The sequence below is a fragment of the Ylistrum balloti genome, unplaced genomic scaffold, assembly GCF_031769215.1.
Source record: "Ylistrum balloti isolate Yb309-2 unplaced genomic scaffold, AGI_CSIRO_Ybal_v1 Utg370196, whole genome shotgun sequence".
NCBI classification, from domain to species: domain Eukaryota; kingdom Metazoa; phylum Mollusca; class Bivalvia; order Pectinida; family Pectinidae; genus Ylistrum; species Ylistrum balloti.
Genome location: NW_026782173.1, coordinates 1,124,002 through 1,146,252, shown reverse-complemented (window position 1 = coordinate 1,146,252; position 22,251 = coordinate 1,124,002). Strand labels below are relative to the sequence as shown.

General features: G+C 35.5%; 1 protein-coding gene across 1 annotated transcript; it reads left to right on the top strand.

Annotated features, from left to right (window-relative positions):
* The first annotated feature begins 3,505 nt into the window (after positions 1 to 3,505).
* On the top strand, positions 3,506 to 22,040 carry LOC132551390 (uncharacterized). The gene is made up of 23 exons (XM_060215531.1): positions 3,506 to 3,661; positions 4,756 to 4,890; positions 7,401 to 7,564; positions 8,367 to 8,556; positions 8,809 to 8,918; positions 9,409 to 9,517; positions 9,698 to 9,901; positions 10,253 to 10,300; positions 11,610 to 11,798; positions 12,072 to 12,215; positions 12,448 to 12,630; positions 13,271 to 13,398; positions 14,429 to 14,561; positions 15,516 to 15,715; positions 16,187 to 16,280; positions 16,771 to 16,984; positions 17,193 to 17,374; positions 18,091 to 18,243; positions 18,508 to 18,653; positions 19,510 to 19,652; positions 19,833 to 19,930; positions 20,752 to 20,887; positions 21,967 to 22,040. The coding sequence occupies exons 1-23, from the start codon at positions 3,506 to 3,508 to the stop codon at positions 22,038 to 22,040; spliced, it is 3,333 nt and encodes a 1,110-aa protein (XP_060071514.1).
* Positions 22,041 to 22,251: the final 211 nt, after the last annotated feature.

The window sequence follows — 22,251 nt, the reverse complement described above, 5'->3', positions numbered from 1 at the left end:
AAATCACAATGACTCACGTTCAAGCTTATCACGTGTCAAATGATCATGAGACTGTTAGTTTTGAGTTTCACCAGTAATACTAAAAAGAATTATAATTGACATGACGGTAAGAATTAAAGTTATAAGAAGGTTGCACAAATGATACACCTTCAATAAAAATGTAGAATTAGATACATTGGAGCAAAATAATGAAGTAAATTGCATCATACAGTTGCTTCTTCATTCTAATAGACGTCAGTGATATAAGGGACTAAATTCTGGAACGAAGGAGGCGACCGAAGAAAACTTATTATCAAAAGAAATGTCAAAATCCAGATAGGGAGGCGTACTATAGCCCCGTGATTAGAAAACAATAGCGGTTTTCACATACATGTATATGGTGATTTCAGTGGAATTCATCCAGTCATCAGTGATGTCGACTCTTTAGAAGGTTACAACCACTTTCGCTCACTACACCCCTGGAACATGTTATAGCAATATTGAATGTAACGTGTGCGACACCATGTGGACAAGACGAAAAGACTAGTTTAATCCTTTAATGTACATCAAACGAATCTCAAGTTCGCATAACGGTCTATTGTAATTCGCTTTTTTATTTTTTGTGTCGCTCCTTTAAAATCTTCAAAAGAATCACATATCTCATGCACTTTTAACTTGAAATGGAATATATGATCGAAGTACTGTACTACATCATTTCAGAGTTTTCTTAATCAGCGTTCTTGGGGAGAAAGGAGGAGAAAGTGAAAACAATTAAGAAGTTTTTACCATACAGTTGTCAACCGTCGCATTATGAACTCGCACACCTGTAACACATTGTTCATTGGCATTGCAGGTAAGTAGAGAAAGATACATGTAGTTTATAGGTAAGCATACACTTGTAATCGTTATTGTCAAGATGAATACCTGGGGAGGTGAGATTTTTTATGCGGTTATCCATGACGTCAAGTTATCTCAGTAAGCTATTATGACACCAAAACCTCACAGTTAAATATTTAAGTCATGGCTGTAATGTGAACTTCAGCCTTTGTGTAGCACCACTGGTGTTATATTATGCCATTATATAAACTAACCAGAAAGATGGGTTAATTGAAGATGTCATCGATCCAGTGCAAGATAATGACAACAGTACTTTGGACGTAGACCGACAAAAGTTTATTCCGATTGGCTGATTACAATGTCGATAATGAATAATTTCAGTTTAAATCAAGTTATAATCAACAGAAGACAACAAAATTGGTAGGGTATGTAAATATTGTTGATCAGTCTTGTTTTTATGGTCGTTATATGCCAGTTTTGCAATAACTGGTGTTTGCCTGCAAATCTGTATAACAATCATAAATGCCTAAAGAAAAAGTTCAATGTAGAGAGCCAGACAGAAATTGATTGTGATGTCATAAAAATGGAAGATAACGTTACGACAGGAGTTGAAAATGACGTAACAAAATGGCTCCCGATATTGGGTGTTTTCATTTTTTAAACTGTTGTTCTGGAAGTACGGTTTCACAATCTCTTGATCCCGTATTCTGTTAGGTATAAATTGAAAGTCAACTTAATTATTTTTGAGGCGCTATGAAAGTTCATCAGTTATTATTACAGGAAGTTTGAGAGCTTCTTGCTACAAACCGTCATGATGGTTAAACGTTGACGTCTAGTTCATATACAATGTATTTATATTATCCTGTTCCATTTATTTTATATTCATGGTGATTTCGAGTTTACTCTTTCATTTTTACATGAAACATAATTAACCAGAGGAAGCCGCTGTGCAAAAATATCAGCTTAGTTGGGAATATCTACGATATGGTTTGGAGTTCGTCTAGACAAGAAATAATAATGATAATAATAAAAGTACACGACTAGCATAAATATATTTCTATTAGTTGTTTAATCGCTTATAATAATCATACATAATTGCACTTCATGTAAAGAACAAGCTCGAACGTTTTCATAAATTCCACAAAAGTACGTGTTAACTTAGACTGTCAAACGCAACTGACGTCATTATACCTACTTGGCATATCTGATGACGCAGCTCAGTCTGGTTTGATCCGGTCAAACAAGATGATTCGAAAGTTACATCAAGAACTAGACATTCTTCAGTTAATTGGTATAAGTTTATATTTTTTATATTGTGATCTGTCACCATAGCAATGGTTTAAGCTACTACATCCAGTTACTCCCTCGATATCGAGAGCAGTAACTGTATGTTTTGATTTCGTTCAGTCGATTTTAGGACATAATCTCTATTGACCGTTCTTATTATGATAAAGTGTTTTCGCCAGACGTAGAGAAATGGGGGGGGGATACAATTGGAGACTTCCCATCCGGAGGCAAATGTCCAGGGTGCCCCTTCCGTTGTTCGCATGAATACATATGAAATAATGCGCCAAACTGCACGTGTTTTTTCCGGAACCTTACGGAAGTCTTCAAGTATACGGTTCCTCTTTCACCATGTCTGTCACTACCACAACGGTATAGAAGTGTTATGTCTTATTTTTGTTGGGTTTTCTCTGTCACCATGTCTGTTACCATCACAAATGATGTGTTATAACAATGATACACCTTGTAACAGTCTCTAAAGGTCGTCCGTATGTCGTTGAATTGTATGGTAGGAGTTTGCATTCGGATTAACAATGATGTTGTCATGACATAGAATTCCCCATCTCAGATAAGCTATTTTTGATTTAGGATCCGAAAATAGAATTGATATGAATAAGTCTCTAAATTGGTAGTAATATCATTGCGAGCATAACTTTTTTTCTTTTACAGTTTTAATTGCTGTGCACGGTAAGTTTTATTTACATAAATGTCAAATACATACCAAATATTTCCAAATTGAAGGTGTAAGATTAACGTTATCCCATCATTAATACAAATCCATTAGTAATTTCCAAACATAGCTGCTGCTCAGTTTATTCACATTAATCTATTTGATCATACTTGAATCTATCGTTTATGATAATAATTTCACTTGACTAATAGTAACAAATATTAATGTAACAAAGACAACAACCGTCAGATACGGCATTGGAAACACAAGTCAAGCTAAGACGTACTTCTGTCCACCGGAATGTTCGTACTGTCCGATGTTTAACAGAAAAAAGAATACAATGTGCAGAGCCTTCGATAATTATGGATCTGTTAATCAGACATTCGTCCATGTTTTGTCACAAAGTATGCGGCAGGCATATGATGATATCATAGCTTTACCACGTACGTACATTTTGTTATTTTAATCCTACTGAAATGTGATTAATTACCGCGAATTTGCTATTCAATAAAAGTCGGTCAATTTGTTATTCAAATATAACTGAAGTATTCCATTATGTGAGAGGAAAGATATTAAGGTGATTCTGTGTTTACGATTTTTACTACCTTTATTTCCGTTAGGAAGTATATTATAACATTCGCTGTCATTCGTATCGTAGCCTACCCTACTGACACCTTGTGCTATTGCGCTTTATCCATCCCGTTACTTCTTGTAGACTTTCAGGTGAATGCCATGATGGCTACGTGTGAAGGGTTCCTGTCCTATCTCAGAAAATGGACCCGGCTTGGCGCTAACGTTAAGCAGAACATCACCACGTTTCTCAATCAACCTGTAAATATGGACGCTACTACAATGAAATTTATCCCTAAGAATGTATTCACTATGTTAGAGGTAAGTATCGTCAACATGGATACGCGGGAACTATTTTCTTACATATACATTACAAATGCATTTGTCGTATTTACATCTGAATATGCAAGTCATCATCAAATTTCATTAATGCGAACTTTGAACAGGATCTATATGTAATGTGATATGGTTCCGCATGTCTTTTTCTGTGAAGTCCAATTTGATTTTCATATGGTAAATTCTTTTTGAATTAGATTAAGTACAGTAAGACTTTAATTCACTAGCTATCGGTTTAAAAATGTCAATCTCAAGCATGATATTTCGTTTCAAAGACATGTAATTACATATCAAAATCAATATGAAATATGACGTCAGTAACACAGTAAGAATTTCTGAAAAGCTGTAAAAGTACGAAAACACGTGTTTTAAAGTGTGTTAATACAAGGTCAGATTTGTCATTGTATATCGGTAACATGCTGTGAAAAAATCTTAACGGTTATGATTTATCATCGATACACTGTATATCAAGACACGACATATACATCCTTATTGCACAGAAAGTAATTCATAAATTTAAGAATTAATGAATATATAAAATAAAAATAAACTGATGCGATTATGTGATTGAAATAATAAGACTCCCGAGTTTATCATGAACTATTTGGTTCCTGTTAATGAGAGCCACGTAATACGAGTTTCCCCTTAGTATCTCATTTCCTTTAAATAGAAAATCAAAAAGAGAAAAGTACGTTATGGGTTCCAAGGAGATTATCAGTTTAAATTAAACATGAATATTTCCATAAAATACATCTTCGGCTAATCGGACACTAAATAGTAATACAGTTTGTTTTTTTAATGAAAAAGATCTAATGTATTTATGATCTACATGATCGTGATGAGACTAAATAGAAATGACGTACAACATCAACATTACCACAAAAGAATTTTCTATTGGCACAGTGACATAAGTGGAACATATAAAACGACAGATTTCAAACTTCACTGGTAGTGTAGTTCAATTATTGATAAATGTAGGGCCACCTAGCAGAGAAGTAAAGTTCTGTCCTTTAGAAGAATGGAAGTAATGTACATTTATTAAGCAATGTTAAGGAACTACACTGTTAACATTTTCACAGCCTAATTTCACCGCAGAGATGTATCCTACGATGGCAGCGGACGTGAAAAAAGTTCTGTGTAAAAATCTGAACACACAAGACTGTGTGATAAGGAGAACGATACTGGATGATATTCAATGTCAGTCAATCCTGATGGTAAGTAACACATCGACCTCTGGAAATACATTCTACTCCATTCCATCCCGGCGATACATTTTATATCACCATTTACATCCTGATAGCACATCGATCAGCTGATATCGTTTCAGTACATTCAACATCATTACAACGGTATTATGGTATACACATTTGACCTTGACGTTACACTACATACAATTGTCAATATAGGTAGTACATACAACTGTCAATATAGACAGTACATACATCTGTAAATATAGGCAGTACACTATACATCAGTCAATATGAGCAGTACATACAACTGTCAATATAGGCAGTACAAACAACTGTCCAAATAGGCTGTACATACATCACCCAATATAGGCGGTAAATACTGCTTTCAATATAGGCAGTAGATACAACTGTCAGTATAGGCAGTACACTAGACATCAGTCAATATAGGCAGTACACTATACATCAGTCAATATAGGAACCACATACAACTGTCAATATAGGCAGTACATACAAATGTCAATATAGGCATTACATACAACTGTCAATATAGGCAGTACATACAACTGTCAATATAGGCAGTACATACAACTGTCAAAATAGGCAGTGCATACAACTGTCAATATAGGCAGTGCCCTATACATCAGTCAATATAAGCAGTACATACAACTGTCAATATAGGCAGTACATACAACTGTCAATCTAGGCAGTACATACAACTGTCAATAAAGGCAGTACACTATACATCAGTCAATATAAGCACCTCATACAACTGTCAGTAAAGGCAGTACACTAGACATCAGTCAATATAGGCAGTACACTATACATCAGTCAATATAGGCACTACATACAACTGTCAATATAGGCAGTGCACTATACATCAGTCAATATAAGCAGTACATACAACTGTCAGTCTAGGCAGTACATACAACTGTCAATATAGGCAGTACACTATACATCAGTCAATATAGGCACCTCATACAACTGTCAGTATAGGCAGTACACTAGACATCAGTCAATATAAGCAGTACACTATACATCAGTCAATATAGGCACCACTTGCAACTGTCAATATAGGCACTACATACAATTGCCAATATAGGTAGTACATACAACTGTCAAAATAGGCAGTACATACAACTGTAAATATAGGCAGTGCCCTATACATCAGTCAATATAAGCAGTACATACAACTGTCAATATAGGCAGTACATACAACTCTCAATATAGACAGTGCACTATACATCAGTCAATATAAGCAGTACATACAACTGTCAATATAGGCAGTACATACAACTGTCAAAATAGGCAGTACATACAACTGTCAATATAGGCAGTACATACAACTGTCAATCTAGGCAGTACATACAACTGTCAATATAGGCAGTACAAACAACTGTCCAAATTGGCTGTACATACATCACCCAATATAGGCAGTAAATACTGCTTTCAATATAGGCAGTACATACAACTGTCAATATAGGCAGTACACTATACATCAGTCAATATAGGCACCTCATACAACTGTCAGTATAGGCAGTACATTAGACATCAGTCAATATAGGCAGTACACTATACATCAGTCAATATAGGCACTACATACAACTGTCAATATAGGCAGTACACTAGACATCAGTCAATATAGGCAGTACACTATACATCAGTCAATATAGGCACCACTTACAACTGTCAATATAGGCACTACATACAATTGTCAATATAGGTAGTACATACAACTGTCAAAATAGGAAGTACATACAACTGTCAATATAGGCAGTGCCCTATACATCAGTCAATATAAGCAGTACATACAACTGTCAATATAGACAGTACATACAACTGTCAATATAGGCAGTGCACTATACATCAGTCAATATAGGCAGTACTCTAGACATCAGTCAATATAGGTAGTACACTATACATCAGTCAATATACCACTTACAACTGTCAATATAGGCACTACATGCAATCTTCAACATAGGTAGTACAAACAACTGTCAATATAGGCAGTACAATATACATCAGTCAATATAGGCACCACATACAACTGTCAATATAGGCACTACATACAATTGTCAATATAGGCAGTACAATATACATCAGTCAATATAGGCAGTGCACTATACATCAGTCAATATAGGCAGTACATACAACTGTCAATATAGGCAATATATACATCTGTAAATATAGGCAGTACATACAACTGTCAATATAGGCAGTACATACAACTGTCAATATAGGCACTACATACAATTGTCAATATAGGCAGTACAATATACATCAGTCAATATAGGCAGTGCACTATACATCAGTCAATATAGGCAGTACATACAACTGTCAATATAGGCAATATATACATCTGTAAATATAGGCAGTACATACAACTGTCAATATAGGCAGTACATACAACTGTCAATATAAGCAGTACAATAAACATCAGTCAATATAGGCAGTACATTATACATCTGTCAATATAGACAGTTTGAAGTATAAAAACCTGCGAATAATCTGAAATAAAATTGTTTCTCATCATACAGACCACTGGAGAAGCCCCTTCCGAGGAAGACATTGACTCCTTTCTTGATATAAAGGACTTTGCTAATTGGAACAGAGACACTTGGACCATCGCATTCAACTATACCATCAAGAAGCTGAGAAGGAGACACTTTGAAGTTATACCAATCGATGTTGTTATTGACAAGTAAGGGATGAATCATATCATTTTTTGTCATAATGGTCTGGTACGTTATTCATTGTCAAAAAAATATGTAGAATTTTAAGTTTTATGAAATAAATATTTCCTAATAATGTAAATAGCCAACCTAAAACAAAATGTAATCTATACGTATATATTTGAATGTTTTTGTTGCTAATATGATGTTCATCGTGAAATATTGATAAATTACCTATGAAGTAGGAAACATCTCCCTTGAGGCTCTTGTTAAACACTAGAAAATTACACACCAGGTTAATAAAGGTTATCAAAGGTTGGGGTTAATCGTATCCATATCAGTCTCAGTACTTGCAAAGATAATACAAATGAAATGGTACCTCTCTGTCAGACTTCTAGCACCAATGTATGAAAATTATTATCGTTGATGATTCTCTTTGCATGTCTTTCAGATAGACATTGAGAAAGATGAACAACGTGTTTGTGTCAAACACTATTTTAGAATATTGTAATTGTAAACCATTTCCTTGTCGTGGAAATGGAGTTGGGGATATGGTTTTACTCTTGTCATCATTCTGTTATAATTTGGTTCATTCATTCTTTAACAGGCAGATATCTACATGTATTTAGAATTGTAAACAGGTTCGTGGTTGTATAACGATAAAATGCAGGTCATGTTGTGATTTGGTTATGGTCAATATTTATCCGTTTATTTTAAAACCATAAGACCAAAATACTTGAGAGTCATACCTAACTCTCATACCAATAACTCTGCAGGCAGGACGTAGTAAATGGTGAGATTTTGAAAGTATTACTTTCTGTTATTATTCAGCATGAGGATGTTGAGCAAATCATGCGGAAATTTTTCAAGACAAACTATCAATATCATTACAAGACGTATATTAAACAACGTAGAAAGCATGTCAAGCATTCCCGCTTCAATGAATGATGAATTGATGGATCTCCTACAGCAATGCGGAGCTGACCCAAGACAATTTAAGTCAATTTACGACGATTCTACGGTAGCTGTTTCAAATTTTGAATAAACCAACACTTTGCTTTATAAATTTTCTGTTGCTTGATCTATGACTGAAATAACTTATTCTCTTGTGTGTTTGTTGTACAGTCTTTGACGTGCTTTATAAGAGCCATAATAGAGTAATTCATATAGCCGATTGATAAAACTTTGGCATTTATCTTGAAGCGGGTGATATCTTCGACTTATGATTTATGATGTTTTAACTGTTTTATCTATAAATCTGTATTTTAAAAAGATCCTGTCGACGATGGATGTTAGCAAGACATCTGCCCGTAATGCTATGAAATTTATTGAAGACATCCCTACGTTTGATCCTTCCAAATTGACAAGTGACCAGATTCCTAGGTAGTTACCTTTATATAGTTCCATAATGAATAGTGATACTACAGACATAAACCATATTCAAAAATTACGTTGCATTATGTAAAAATGTAAATTTTGTGAAAATGATTTAACTCAATCTTATCATTTGAATTATGATGTATGCTTTTCGAACATTACTTCACCCGTGATATAATTCATATATACAACAATTACATCTCTATAGCAATATATATGTTTTCCCAACTTAACTCAATGATCAACACTTTGTTTATTTCTATGTCACTTTACGTGTTTATTTCTTGTTTTATGATTTTCTATAGGTTGGTTACCACCTACATGTACATATTTCTGAAAATATACTCCCTACATTATGATATGCATATCGCTATGTATTGCATCTGATTACCAAATTCTCGCTTACCGTAATAGAAATGAAGTAAACACCTACCCGCCAGCTAAACAGCATTACATTTCTGCCCATAATTATCATATATATACCATTTTTTCCCAGATTGGTAAATGCGATGAACAGACGACAATTAAATAGACTCAATACTACGGAGATGGAACACTCGCTGTGTAATTTGTGTCAGACGTTCGGCAGTTTAGAGAAGGGAAAGGTTATACATTTCACATTTCATGAAAATTAAATAATACCCGTGATATAGTTTCGTTCCTCTGTAAAATTTGAAGGAGAAGATATCCATTTCATTACCTTATCAGATTTATATGCAAAGTATTAATAGTTTATTCGATTTCGTAAAACAGCTACAGTCTTATAATGATGAATAACATTGCAGAAAAAGGTGGTGACGAAAGTGTTTCGAAGAAAGCTTCCAGTTCTCACCAACCCTGAGAGCATGAATACTACAACAGCTGAATGTATGAAATGCATGATACCATATCTTCCCGCGTCTGAATTCAAACATATTCCTGCTTCAGTAATGGAGGAAATGGTGTCTGGCAATGTGTTACAACAAATGGATATTACAAACAGACAACAGGTGATTAAGTCAACATATAGTCCTTCAATTACATCTTTAAACTATTCTTTTGTATTGTGTTGTAAGTTTGATGCTATCTACAGTGTGAAACAACTGGATGTAAGCACATATATGTTTTGCCTTGAAATATCACAGAATTACAACAATAGATGTGACGATATATCGTTATAAAGTAACATTATTGAGGACGAAAACAAGGAACTCAAATATATGTACTCGTGAATATTGGTAATTATGACGTGAAATTCAGTGTATAAGTACAATTTGAAAAGCTGGTCCCGATTTATCCCTTTTTTAACACTGTGATCCTTTAATAGAATTGATATCTCGATTTTATTGTTTATTATCCAGGCTCGGGCAGTGATGTCATTGACAAGATCAATGTACAACAGAACAGATGTAAGTTGTACCTATTTCTACCATTATGTCATAGGTGTAGTGTTTCTGCTGTATAATTGTGTAATTCATATGAATATATGTTTTTAGACGCTATGACGCAGGTTGTCATTGCATTGAAACCATGTTGAGAGGTTTTTTCTTGGAAGTAGCAACCTCGAAATCTGAAAAAAAAAAAAAAAAAAAAAAGATCGAGCTGTGTTTTCAATTTTCCTTTTACGAATTTTTATCATTCCTAGATAGCAACAGTCCTGCATCCCTAACATACGCTGTTTACATGTCGTAGTTGATTCGATTTTCTAAGACTTGTTAGGGCCCCGCATCGCGATGCGGGTGCCCTATAGTAATCACCTTGTCCGTCTGTCCGTCCGTCCGTCCGTCTGTCTGTCCGTTTCGCTTTCCGCACGATATCTTGAGAAGGAATGATGAGATTTCGATGAAACTTGCTTATGATACTTGGTACATAAGTCCCTCGCTCAAGTTCGATGTTCGCCAAATTCCACGCATATTTAATGAGGCTGCTGCAATCTGATTGGCTGAATGTTTTACATGTCTGTCGGTTTCGCTTTCCACGCGATATCTTGAGAAGGAATGATGGGATTTCGATGAAACTTGCTTATGATACTTGGTACATAAGTCCCTCGCTCAAGTTCGATGTTTGCCGAATTCCGCGCATATTTAATGAGGCTGCTGCAATCTGATTGGCTGAATGTTTTACAGAGAATATCTTCTGAAGGAATGATTTGGGATTTCTTTAAAACTTGCTTTGTGATACTTGGTACATAAGCCCCTCATTCGAGTTCAATGTTCACCCTGTCCGTCCGTTTCCCTGTCCGTCGATCCATATATCTGTCCATCGGTCCATTTTCATTGGATTTTGATGAAAGTTGCTTTCAATACTTGACACCTGTCCATATATTTCTTAATATTAAGAAACTCAATCATAAGGGGTAGGTATTATGCGGGGCCCTTCCTCGACATTGGTCTAGTTCACAATGTAATGGTGTCCATGCAAAATTTACAAAACTGACAGACAAAAGCACAACACAAGGTTCTCGGAGGGTAGCATACGGTCGTCATAATGGCAAATAAGTGGGCATTAAAGTTGTATGTCTTTGTGCGCCACGAAGTTTTTTATACTCGTTAGTATGCTCAGTTGTTTTTCATACTTGGATTGATCAAGATTTACAGGAGCTAGTCATCGATAAGCAGAATGTACCTTTCCGGGACATCAAGTCTTATATCCCGTTGTAGTTTTTTCAGAAGTCACCGTGTAAATCTTGCTTCTGTTCATTTACCTTTGTATGCAAAGGGACGATATACTAGTGCAAACCTAAGGCAGATGGGACCACGCGTATGTTTGAAAGCCTTGAACGCCACAGACTTTGAAGCCATTCCCGAAGCTTCATATGACGAGGATTTCTTTAACTCATTGGACGAGAGTCTACGGCAAGACGAAAGTGTAGGAACAAAGGCAGTTATGATTAAACTGAAAAGGAAGGTAACTCATATCACCATATTCATCTTTTGCATAATAGGCAATTCATTGGTTGTATATTTCACAATTACCTTATATAATATCACGGTTATTTAATGTTTTAGTTGGTCTATTTTATAGGTACGTTGTTGACATTATTATCGTAACATTGTAAAGTTAAAACTTCTGACTTGAAAATTGCAATTGACACGAATTTGGAAAGAAAACATGCGTCAAGACTTATACTTTTTAACATGCTTGCTTTCTGAATAATCGATACTGTCAATATTTTGATAGTTCAAGAGCCAGCTTGGAATGAAAAAGCTTCTGCAGTCAAAATTTGCACATGTAATATCCCCCTCCGACATTGAGAGTATGCCTTCGTCTGATATTCTGGACGTCATCAGTAGTGAAAGTGCCCTTGAAGTATCTGCTAAACAGGTGGGGAAATTGGCTGATACGAATTTTGGAATCTTATGTGTTTAATTTGCGGGATTTTGTAATTGATTTTCATTTTTAGTTCACATGACATTTTGCTTCTGAAATACCTTTACCAACACGTACAAGAAAAGTGATATTTAAGTAATATATTAAACAGAATATTGTCTGAATTTTTTTTATCTAATTCAAAGAGATATTGATTATCACCATTTCTTCTACATTATTATAACAGTCTAGAAACCTTATGAAAAGAATCAAAGAAGAACGCACATCAAGCGAATTCGACCTACAGACCATACAAAATCTTGGTCCAGTAACCTGCGGGTTCACCATATCTGATATCGAGAACTTCCCACAGGACAGCTCCTTCGTTGATATACTTAATGCGATCGCAAACAACGAGTGCCCTGGACAGGTAGCTTTGTATATATATATCTATATATATATGTTTTGTTTGGACCAGTCCTATCACATTTAGATTTGTTGTTGTCTTATCCAGAATGGCCCTCTGTATTTGTATATGTGAAGTATCCGATATCATATTTAGTTAATATTTTAGTGTAGCATCACACAGTTACTCTGTGTAGTATTACACCGTATTCACATATTCTGCTTAGTATTCTATCTAGTATCACACCTTATCCAATTATTCAATGTAGAACTACACCATACCCAGTTATTCTGTGTAGTATTACACCATGTCGACGTATTCTATATAGTATCATGCGACTTCTAGTTATTCTATGTAGTACCACACAATATCCAGTTTGGTTTGCTAGGTATTTCTTACCAGCTTATCGTTATCCCTATTTTGTAAATATGCGGTCTTTATAAGACAAAGTATGTTTACCCATGAACAAAGCCATCCGTCATATCTCTCGTGATATAATTAGCATTGGAATATTCGTTAACATATGTACTGCAAATTACACTGCTCAGTGCTTTTATACTACTTTTTTGCAATCAAAATATAATTTTAAAAATCAAATTATTTGTGAGAACTAAAAACGACGTCAATGTTTTCCTCAAATGTTTTCTTTCTCCTTTCTTATCAGATCAGAGAACTACACAGGCTGAGAAAAGCATTTATGGGGTTTGATAGCATTCCGGCAACAACGTTAAAGGCGGACACCACAAGTGCCAGTATCAGTGCTATATCGCCACAATTACTTCTCATGCACAGGTATAGCGTAATAAGCAATATATTAATTACTTATGGATATCAGGTTGGTGGTCTTTGTGGTTTTTTTTTTAATTCAATATAATGTTCCTGTTAAAAAATAACTGCCATTATTTTACTGGAACGAATGTTGGTAGACACTGCTTTATGTTTTGCGGTTTAGGATATACATATGAAGTTGTTGTAAAATTATATGAAATATGAAAATTACGAAATTTATTTAATTATGGAGCAGCTACAACTCCCACCCTTGATGTGAACTTTTCTCTCTATCGCTTTGGATTTTTCTCAGTCGCATCCTGGGATTCATAGTTTAAGCTCTTAGCAGTACAAGCCAATCCTAGAAAAAGAAACAGTTGTATGATACAGTTTGATTCATTTCATGGCTCTACTTTTTTAACTTTGAAAATTGCAGTAAAATGTACTATTATATTGTATGTCTTTGGTCAATTATATTATTGTTGACATGTACAACAAAGTCAGAACATTGTAATTCCCAAACGTCCGACTTTTACATGTCGCAATTGATGCGATAACCAAGGTCTTGTTAACAATATCACGATATCGGCAGCTTACAAACTCACAACACATGGTTCAAGAGATGCAGTTGATGAAGATAATGTAAAAGTTTTTTTTTATCGCTATAATGATCACAATGTCAAGTTGTATTTCCTTCCGCGGTATGAAGTTGGAAGTGTTTCATGCTTGGAAATGTGGCTTGGTTGTTTTGTTATTGTTGACTTTTCTCCTCATTCGGGAACGTGATATTAATTACATGGATTTAAATTGCAAGTGTCGCTGATGAGACTCTCACCTTCCGGAAAGCCTGGTCTTATCCTCCTAGTACTATTCCAAAATTATCCGTGTAAATCTTTCCATCGTTAATAGTTTCCCATATTTTATCAAATCTGGTTTTGAATTAAGATCTGTATACATGTTAGTATTTAATTTGTGGAAATTCGTTTTTTGCAAATGCTCACGTCTCTTAGTTTAATTCGTTTATCTTTTTTGTTTGTTCTTGCTTGTATTTCAGTAAGGACGAATTAAGCAAGTATGGAACTCATGTGTGCACCGATGTCGTGGGGTCTTTTCAATCGGTTGATTATACAAAACTACTGACAAAGGCAGAGCTTCAAGATAAATGGAAATATTTTCTCGCATGTCAGGTAATATGTGTTCACATGAAATGTAAAACTTAAGAAATAAGTATGTTGTTTTACAGATGGGGATCCATAAAAACATATCATTAACGTGTATAACGTTTTGCAAATCAAGAGGTTAAAGAAGAGATATAAAAAGATTAACACCAACAGAGATTAAAAACTAAATTTTGCGAGCTTTCGAAAACGTCTGTTTTCATTACCAAGCAAAAACGGTAAATGTTCAACGATTGCATGTAAGAGTTAAGTCAGCTGTCAAATTATCAGACGTATTTTCGTCCCAATAACTCTCTTATGCTGCAATCAATCCGAGGGACGTTTGGCGTTTCATCCATTCTGCCCCTTATGTAAACAGAAAATTTTCGGAAATAGTAGTTAAACGATATATGAAATATAGATTTGTACGTAAAAAATGGATACACATAACTATTCCTTTTCCAGAGAGAGTCACGCGACGTGTACACACAGCTAATCATTTTGTCAGGAGATTCAAGTAAATAGTTACCTCTTGATCAGGGAGAGTCGTTACACATACGTAATTGTAGATACCCTTGATAGGAGAGGGCCAGGCTCTGGTCAGGGTGGATTTAGCGTTTGCATACATGTCTTATACATGATGGAGACGATAGTATTTTAGGTTCTGGGTTCCTGTTGTGTTGGTTATAAACATATATCATCTAAAGAGAATTAGACTTTGATAAAACATGTTTACTGTAGTTCCCCAAGAATCATCTCTTGGATATCGACAAATCCCCCAGATGCTCAGGGAGAGTTATGCTTTGAGCCTAAATTACTCTCATCGGTATAATGTCAAGGATAACAAATCAGTTTAAACATTTTCGCTCTGCAAATCATTTGTAAAGTTATCAAGTCTCAAGAGTACACACTGAAGGAACGGGAACAGCAATGCAATGTTGTGTGAAATATGATATCTTTAATTTCTATGACATTCTCTTGAAGGGAAAACAAACAACTGGCATAATATCCGAGGATGAATTGAATATGGCTGGCAATCTGTTGTGCGGAATTAACGAAGAGGGTATCAGTCGGATAAACGGCACAGCGATTGAGGCGACCATTAAAATGATGGATGAGTGCACAACACTGGGCAAGGCTGAACGTTATGCAGCCTTATCCCTTTATACATCAGTCAAACAAATGTAAGGCCTTCTCAGAAATGGCAGGCAAATCTAAAACATGATCGTGAAAATTTATATTGTTTCCAATCATGTATGATAGAATATTTGTATTCTGGAATAAAAAGTGACCAAACATGAAGTCTAGATCATTATCACTTTTCTGTATTCATGCATTTCAGATGATAAAATCATGTTATGTGAAGTCAACAACATTGATCAAAGCACTGTGACGTAACAATCAGGGGTATCAAAGTGATAGTATCAATCGTTTATCTTGAAATAGAAACATTGGCTTTCTTGCACTGAATCATCGGTTTACACATGATCATACAGCCACCTGTCAGATTTTATAAATGGGGAAGTGATGTTGTCTATCATATTCAAATACAAGTCGTAGTATCAAAAAGTATTGTTTACCAACACACTTACAATTGAAGTCCATTGTTATATTTACAGTGTGAGGTCATTTTGTCTGGTTTCTAATATTTACAGCAATAATGGAATGCAGATCAAAGCAACAACGCTACGAGATTTAGGAACGTTGGCGTCCCATCTTCCCAAAGACGTTCTGGACACTATTCCATATGTAAATGTATTTCTCAGTTCACATTTTAACATAAATTCTTCCATATAAACATGGATCGGATTTCAACTTCTGGTGATCAGATCGTTGATTGTTGAAAATCCTTTAGAGTTTACATCAGTTTAATCCATTAGAAGGGATAGTTAAGTAATTTCGTTATATATCAGCTATCAACTTATACAATAACACATTGCACGTTGCATTTTGAGCTGTAAAACGTTAATTAGATGATTTTGTGCTGTCAGTATACATTTGTTTTACATCAGAGTTCTAGCAGCCTATAGAAGACTGTTGCTTTTGTTACTTATACTGCTAAAATTCAAATTGATTTGATAATTTTAATTATGGTTCTATTGTTTTCTCATTTACACTATGACCATTAGTTCAATATATAGATATAATTATTTTCGGTTAGGTGATGAACAACGTCGTCTCCCAATTTAACGCTACATTTACAAGAAATATTTTGTACTTCCATATATGATACTTTTAGGAAATCCTGGCCGAGAGTGCGCCTTCCTCTATGGAAACAATTAAAGAAAAGAAGAATTCACTTGATGTCAGAAGCAAGGCGGGATTCAAAAACGATAGAAGTGCAGATGAACAAGAAACGGATAAAAAGCTGGAAAGATACTTCGAGGAGAAATGCGCAACTGCCTTTGAGATGACGGCTGACACCAACTCCCGTAGAAAAAGGAGGTCAACAGGTTACAAAATATAAATCTTATCTTCTTTCGATGTATCGCATATAAAATCAAAGATGCTAAACGTAAATTGAATGATTGAAATTACGATCTATAGACGAAATACGAATAGAAATTTTCAAATAATCAAACTTATAACTCTATTCTGGTTACGGAAAAACTTCCGAAAATTGTTGTGTTACACGAACTAGTATTTTTCATTTATCAACAGCCTCACTTACATGTACGGACATGCAATTGCTTGGTACTACTGGACTGTCAGCACTGACTATTACTCAGATCTCAAACCTTGATGACCAGGAGTTTATTGATTGTACAGAGACCTTAGGTTCGGTCACAGACTACACCACAGCACAAAAAGACGCTCTCCTTGCAGTTGCTACCAGAGGAACGGTATTAGCAAACACGTTATTGACATAATGTATATATTTTGTCAGGGATTATACATTAGAAAATATGGTATAGTGTGTTAATACTGCAGTGAATATTGATGATGGGTCTTTCATTCTGTTGTTATTTATAAGCCATGATACCTGAATGACAAACATGTTTAACAGGTAACATTTATTTATTTAATTGTCCACTACCATCCGGTAACAGTTTGATAATGTTATTTACATTTAATTGTCGTAATCTGAAACAGAAATTGCGTCAAATCCGAGAGCAGCCTAAATAGTATAGCCCCAATTGTCATCATACAAATAATCATATGAAATAATTTATTGTTTTATTATAAAAGTGTAAACGTTTCGCAAAATTCTTAATAATGAAATGACAAGTGTGTAGCTCTCAATGAGATTTCACAAATGACATTCTAGTATCTATTCCGCTATATTTTCAAAACATACACAACAATCACATATGTAAAGTTATGAGATTATTTGAATACGGAGTTGGTGAGGTTCCAGGTATGTTTTTGGATTAATTTGTACCTTGTATCTGGATTTCCCGTAGTCGCCTCCTATGTTTCCAAATTCAGACCCTTATCATCTCTGACAAGTCCTAAAGGATGAAAAAGCTGTAATCATTATTTGACTCTACAATTCTAAATCTGTTTGATAGATGTAATTCTAATGCGTGTCTTTTTTTTTTACATTAACCTGATGAAGGTTTGGGGTGATCCGTCCAGCTGGTTACCCACAGATATATACGCCGCAGGTGTAGTATGCCAGGCTATGACCCCAGAACAGATTACTACCCTGAACCTGGACTTAGACACTGTCAGTCGTCTCGGACAGTTTGACGGCTGGGACACTTTAAAGGTAGGTTATCACTTTGGAAACATTAATCCGTTCTCTATGGAAGGTGCAAAGAGACTATTTCAATTCGTACTTGTCCATTTGACCAGATCTCTATCCATTCCCGCATTCTATATCTTGCTACTGCGGAAACTGAGCATTACACTTCATTAAGTTAATACCACATATCTATACATATATAACAGATATATACAGTTCTCAATTCACTGAAATATTGATATACTATTTAAACATTTTGATGATGCCTTTTTATGTAATGTTTTGTAGAAAAAGGCAGTATTTGACCGGTGGTTAAGTTTGCATAAGTCCGCAGACAGTAGCACGATCACGTCCAGCGAGCTGAGATCACTAGGACACATCATATGTGGTGCCGACACCAGTCAAATCAACAATATACCGGTCTCTATTTACCAGTACGTACGATCAAATCATCATGGCATTTATTCACGAGTATTTTTGTACAGGATATGTCGTAATACAACAGCAAAATGATAATTTTCAAATTGGTATGGATTTCTTATTTTCATAAATACAAAGAATATTCTGATCGGAAACGTCGTTGTCCACGTTAGAGTTATACCTGATCAAACTTTAAAACCTCATTTAATATTGAATACGTTATTTGTCCTGATTTTTGAGCTCACGACGTTATGCTAATGGTCGTCACTTCCAATAATCAAATTGTATTCATAAGCTATGAACTTTTAACATAATTTAATGTTAACCCTAATTATGTATTGGCGATTGTTCAATCCTGACCTTTAACCTTTACAACGTTTAGGCGAAAATTTGTCTTTAAAAAGGATTATCATATATCTTTGCAAACGTTCATTAAAAATACCGTTCTATCTTTTTTTAAATATATACTTAGCTGCTCTTTTATAAGCGAACGTAAATTTGTCATTTTCCTTAAACTAGGGACCGTTTATGAAAATAGGGCCTAGTGCGTAAATGTTGTTTACAGTAACGCAATTTACAGGTCAAGGGAATATCATGAGACGTTACCATACGGTTTTTAGGCATTCAATATAAGTGTCAAGTTATTTCGCTTGCTCATTTATTCACCTCCTTGATATTATTTTATTTGATATTATGTACACGTTAATATATAACAATCGGATCTATAAATTGTTGTTTTCTGTATTATATCTACTTCTCTATTGACTTTGATGTAGATCTTCTCTAATTAATAGCTCACGTAAACATTAAATGTGACGCCATACTCATGTAGTTGTTATGTAGTAAACATGTATTATGTTAACCTGACAGAGGTGCTGTAGATTCCATTGGGGAGCTGACGAGTTGTGAGAAGAGTCAACTCCAGGCGTTTGTCATCCTGGCTAAAACTGCTTACGGAAGTGACGTCACGGCATGGGATTCAACAGTGATCACCAACATCGGAACAAGCATTGGTTATTATCGAAATATCAAGTTAACTAGTGACTTCGGTCTTTATGACTTTGAGATTATTGATAATTGTTCATTCATCATACGTCCTATTCTGTTTCCTATTGACGATGTTATTTCATACGGTTTTGATTTCAGTACAGTATAACAAACCTTGTATATCTTGTAGTATGCTTCAATAACAGGTGGGTTGAGTACAGGTGAGATCGGCAGACTGACAGCGCTCCAGATCGACGCAATAGATCCCAATCACGTGACTTACATCTCGGACACTATCTTCTCGGTAACGTGTTACTTTAAATGTGTATTGAACATGATTTAATTAAACTAATCCATTTCAGTAATCGCTCTAAAATGTCACCACTCCCAAACTGGTGCTATTACAAACAGTTAAAATAGGCAACATTCTGAAAACAGTCGAGGCAAAAACAAATACTGAAGAATAAATTCTGACCTTCGTGACCTCTTAGCATTCGTCATATTCGTTTTCTTTATTTATGATTCTTTTAGTTGACAGTTCATCGTTATCAGTTCATTTAAGATGAGATGTTTTATATACAAAAGGCAGACAGTTTTAGATATTTATTATGAATGACTTTTCTGATAAACAATATTTCCAGAGAGTAGTTTCAGCTGTAATGAAGAATTCATCTAGGGATAAATGTTTAGCTTTTTAACACATGTACTAGTAAATGCTATAATTGCGTCTGTCTCATTGACTTTGTGTCATATTCAAATAAATCTGAAACAAGTAATGTCAAACCACATTCCTCGGGAATTTTATATCGCTCCTGAATTAATAAATGAATGATCAAGACAATAGCAATCATACCTAAGAAGATGTTTTCTTCGTGGAAAAAAACTTCTTGTCAGCGTTATTTTTGCAACAGTACTTTTACTCTCTGTACTTATATAATTCAGTCTGGTTAGATACGCCGTCACATACACTGTCCTGAGATTTAAGATATGTTTTGATACTGTAAGTTTTAAAAATACATCACATATGACATTTTATTATTTGTTTTTATTTAAGACGGTATGTATTACTTATAAATCCAGTGGTAATGTATCACAATTCTATATTTTAACGAAATACTGTTACAGGGTTTCACTGTGAGCCAAATCAACACATTCAGTCCTGCGCAGGCTCAGTCCACCACAAGCACGCAAAGGTCAAAACTGACGTCATCCCAACTGAATGCTTTGTCCACAGTGGCATCCATTAACTGGAGCGCTTCAGGTACGTAGTTCTGTCCTGATTCAAGCGTCTTAGGTACGTAGTTCTGTCCTGATTCAAGCGTCTTAGGTACGTAGTTCGGTCCAGATTCGAGCGCTTCAGGTACGTAGTTCTGTCCTGATTCAAGCGTCTTAGGTACGTAGTTCGGTTCAGATTCAAGCGCTTCAGGTACGTAGTTCTGTCCTGATTCAAGCGTCTTAGGTACGTAGTTCGGTCCAGATTCGAGCGCTTCAGGTACGTAGTTCTGTCCTGATTCGAGCGTCTTAGGTACGTAGTTCTGTCCAGATTCGAGCGTCTTAGGTACGTAGTTCTGTCCTGATTCGAGCGTCTTAGGTACGTAGTTCTGTCCTGATTCGAGCGCTTCAGGCACGTAGTTCGGTCCTGATTCGAGCGCCATAGGTACGTAGCTCGATCCTTATTTGAGCGCCTTAGGTCCGTAGCTCTGTCCAGATTCGAGCGCCATAGGTTCGTAGCTCTGTCCTTATTCGAGCGCCATAGGTACGTAGCTCTGTCCAGATTCGAGCGCCTTAGGTCCGTAGCTCTGTCCTGATTTGAGCGCCTTAGGTACATAGTTCTGTCCTGATTCGAGCGCCTTAGGTATGTAGCTCTGTCCTGATTCGAGCGCCTTATGTACGTAGTTCGGTCCTGATTCGAGCGCCTTAGGTCCGTAGCTCTGTCCTGACTCGAGCGCCTTAGGTACGTAGTTTACCAATCCGATTGTTTTAAATGAAGCGCCATAATACTATACATAGCTCTTTCAAACCATAAGCAAATTAACAGAGTAGTCAGCTATGTCTATTTCTTTCAAATGAAAACAAGAAAAACTGTATTGTTTTTCACAACTTCTGAACCATCAGAATTAAAAACTATTTTAACTTTTAAACATACCGATATCTTAGGGAATCTTCTTTATTGGTAGTCTGTGTTTAATAATTTTACAAACCCGTTCTGTGTAATTAAATCCTATTTCCATAAGTTAGTCAAATTTTAGAATCTGTAATTGATGAACAATCAAATACAGTGTTTGTTTTCTCGCCTTTTTAGGGAGTATTTTATTTGTTTAATTGGTTTATGTATTACAGACTCCGGGGTTGCAATGGTAACCACCACCTGGCCAGTGACGTTTACTTTCCTGTCCATGTATTACCTCCACTGAATATAGGAGAAAGGTGTTGTTTATCCGGGGTAGGGCCAACAATCCTATGAGATGACGCATGCTTCATTGCTGGTTGGACATATTTTTCTGATCATTTCTGAAACCTACTGTTCAGCTCATTTACTTTTGTAACAAGCTGTGCTGTAGGAATGTACACACAAAATATGGCGACATGTTAGAATTTTGTGATAACAACCGGACGCTTCAGTGG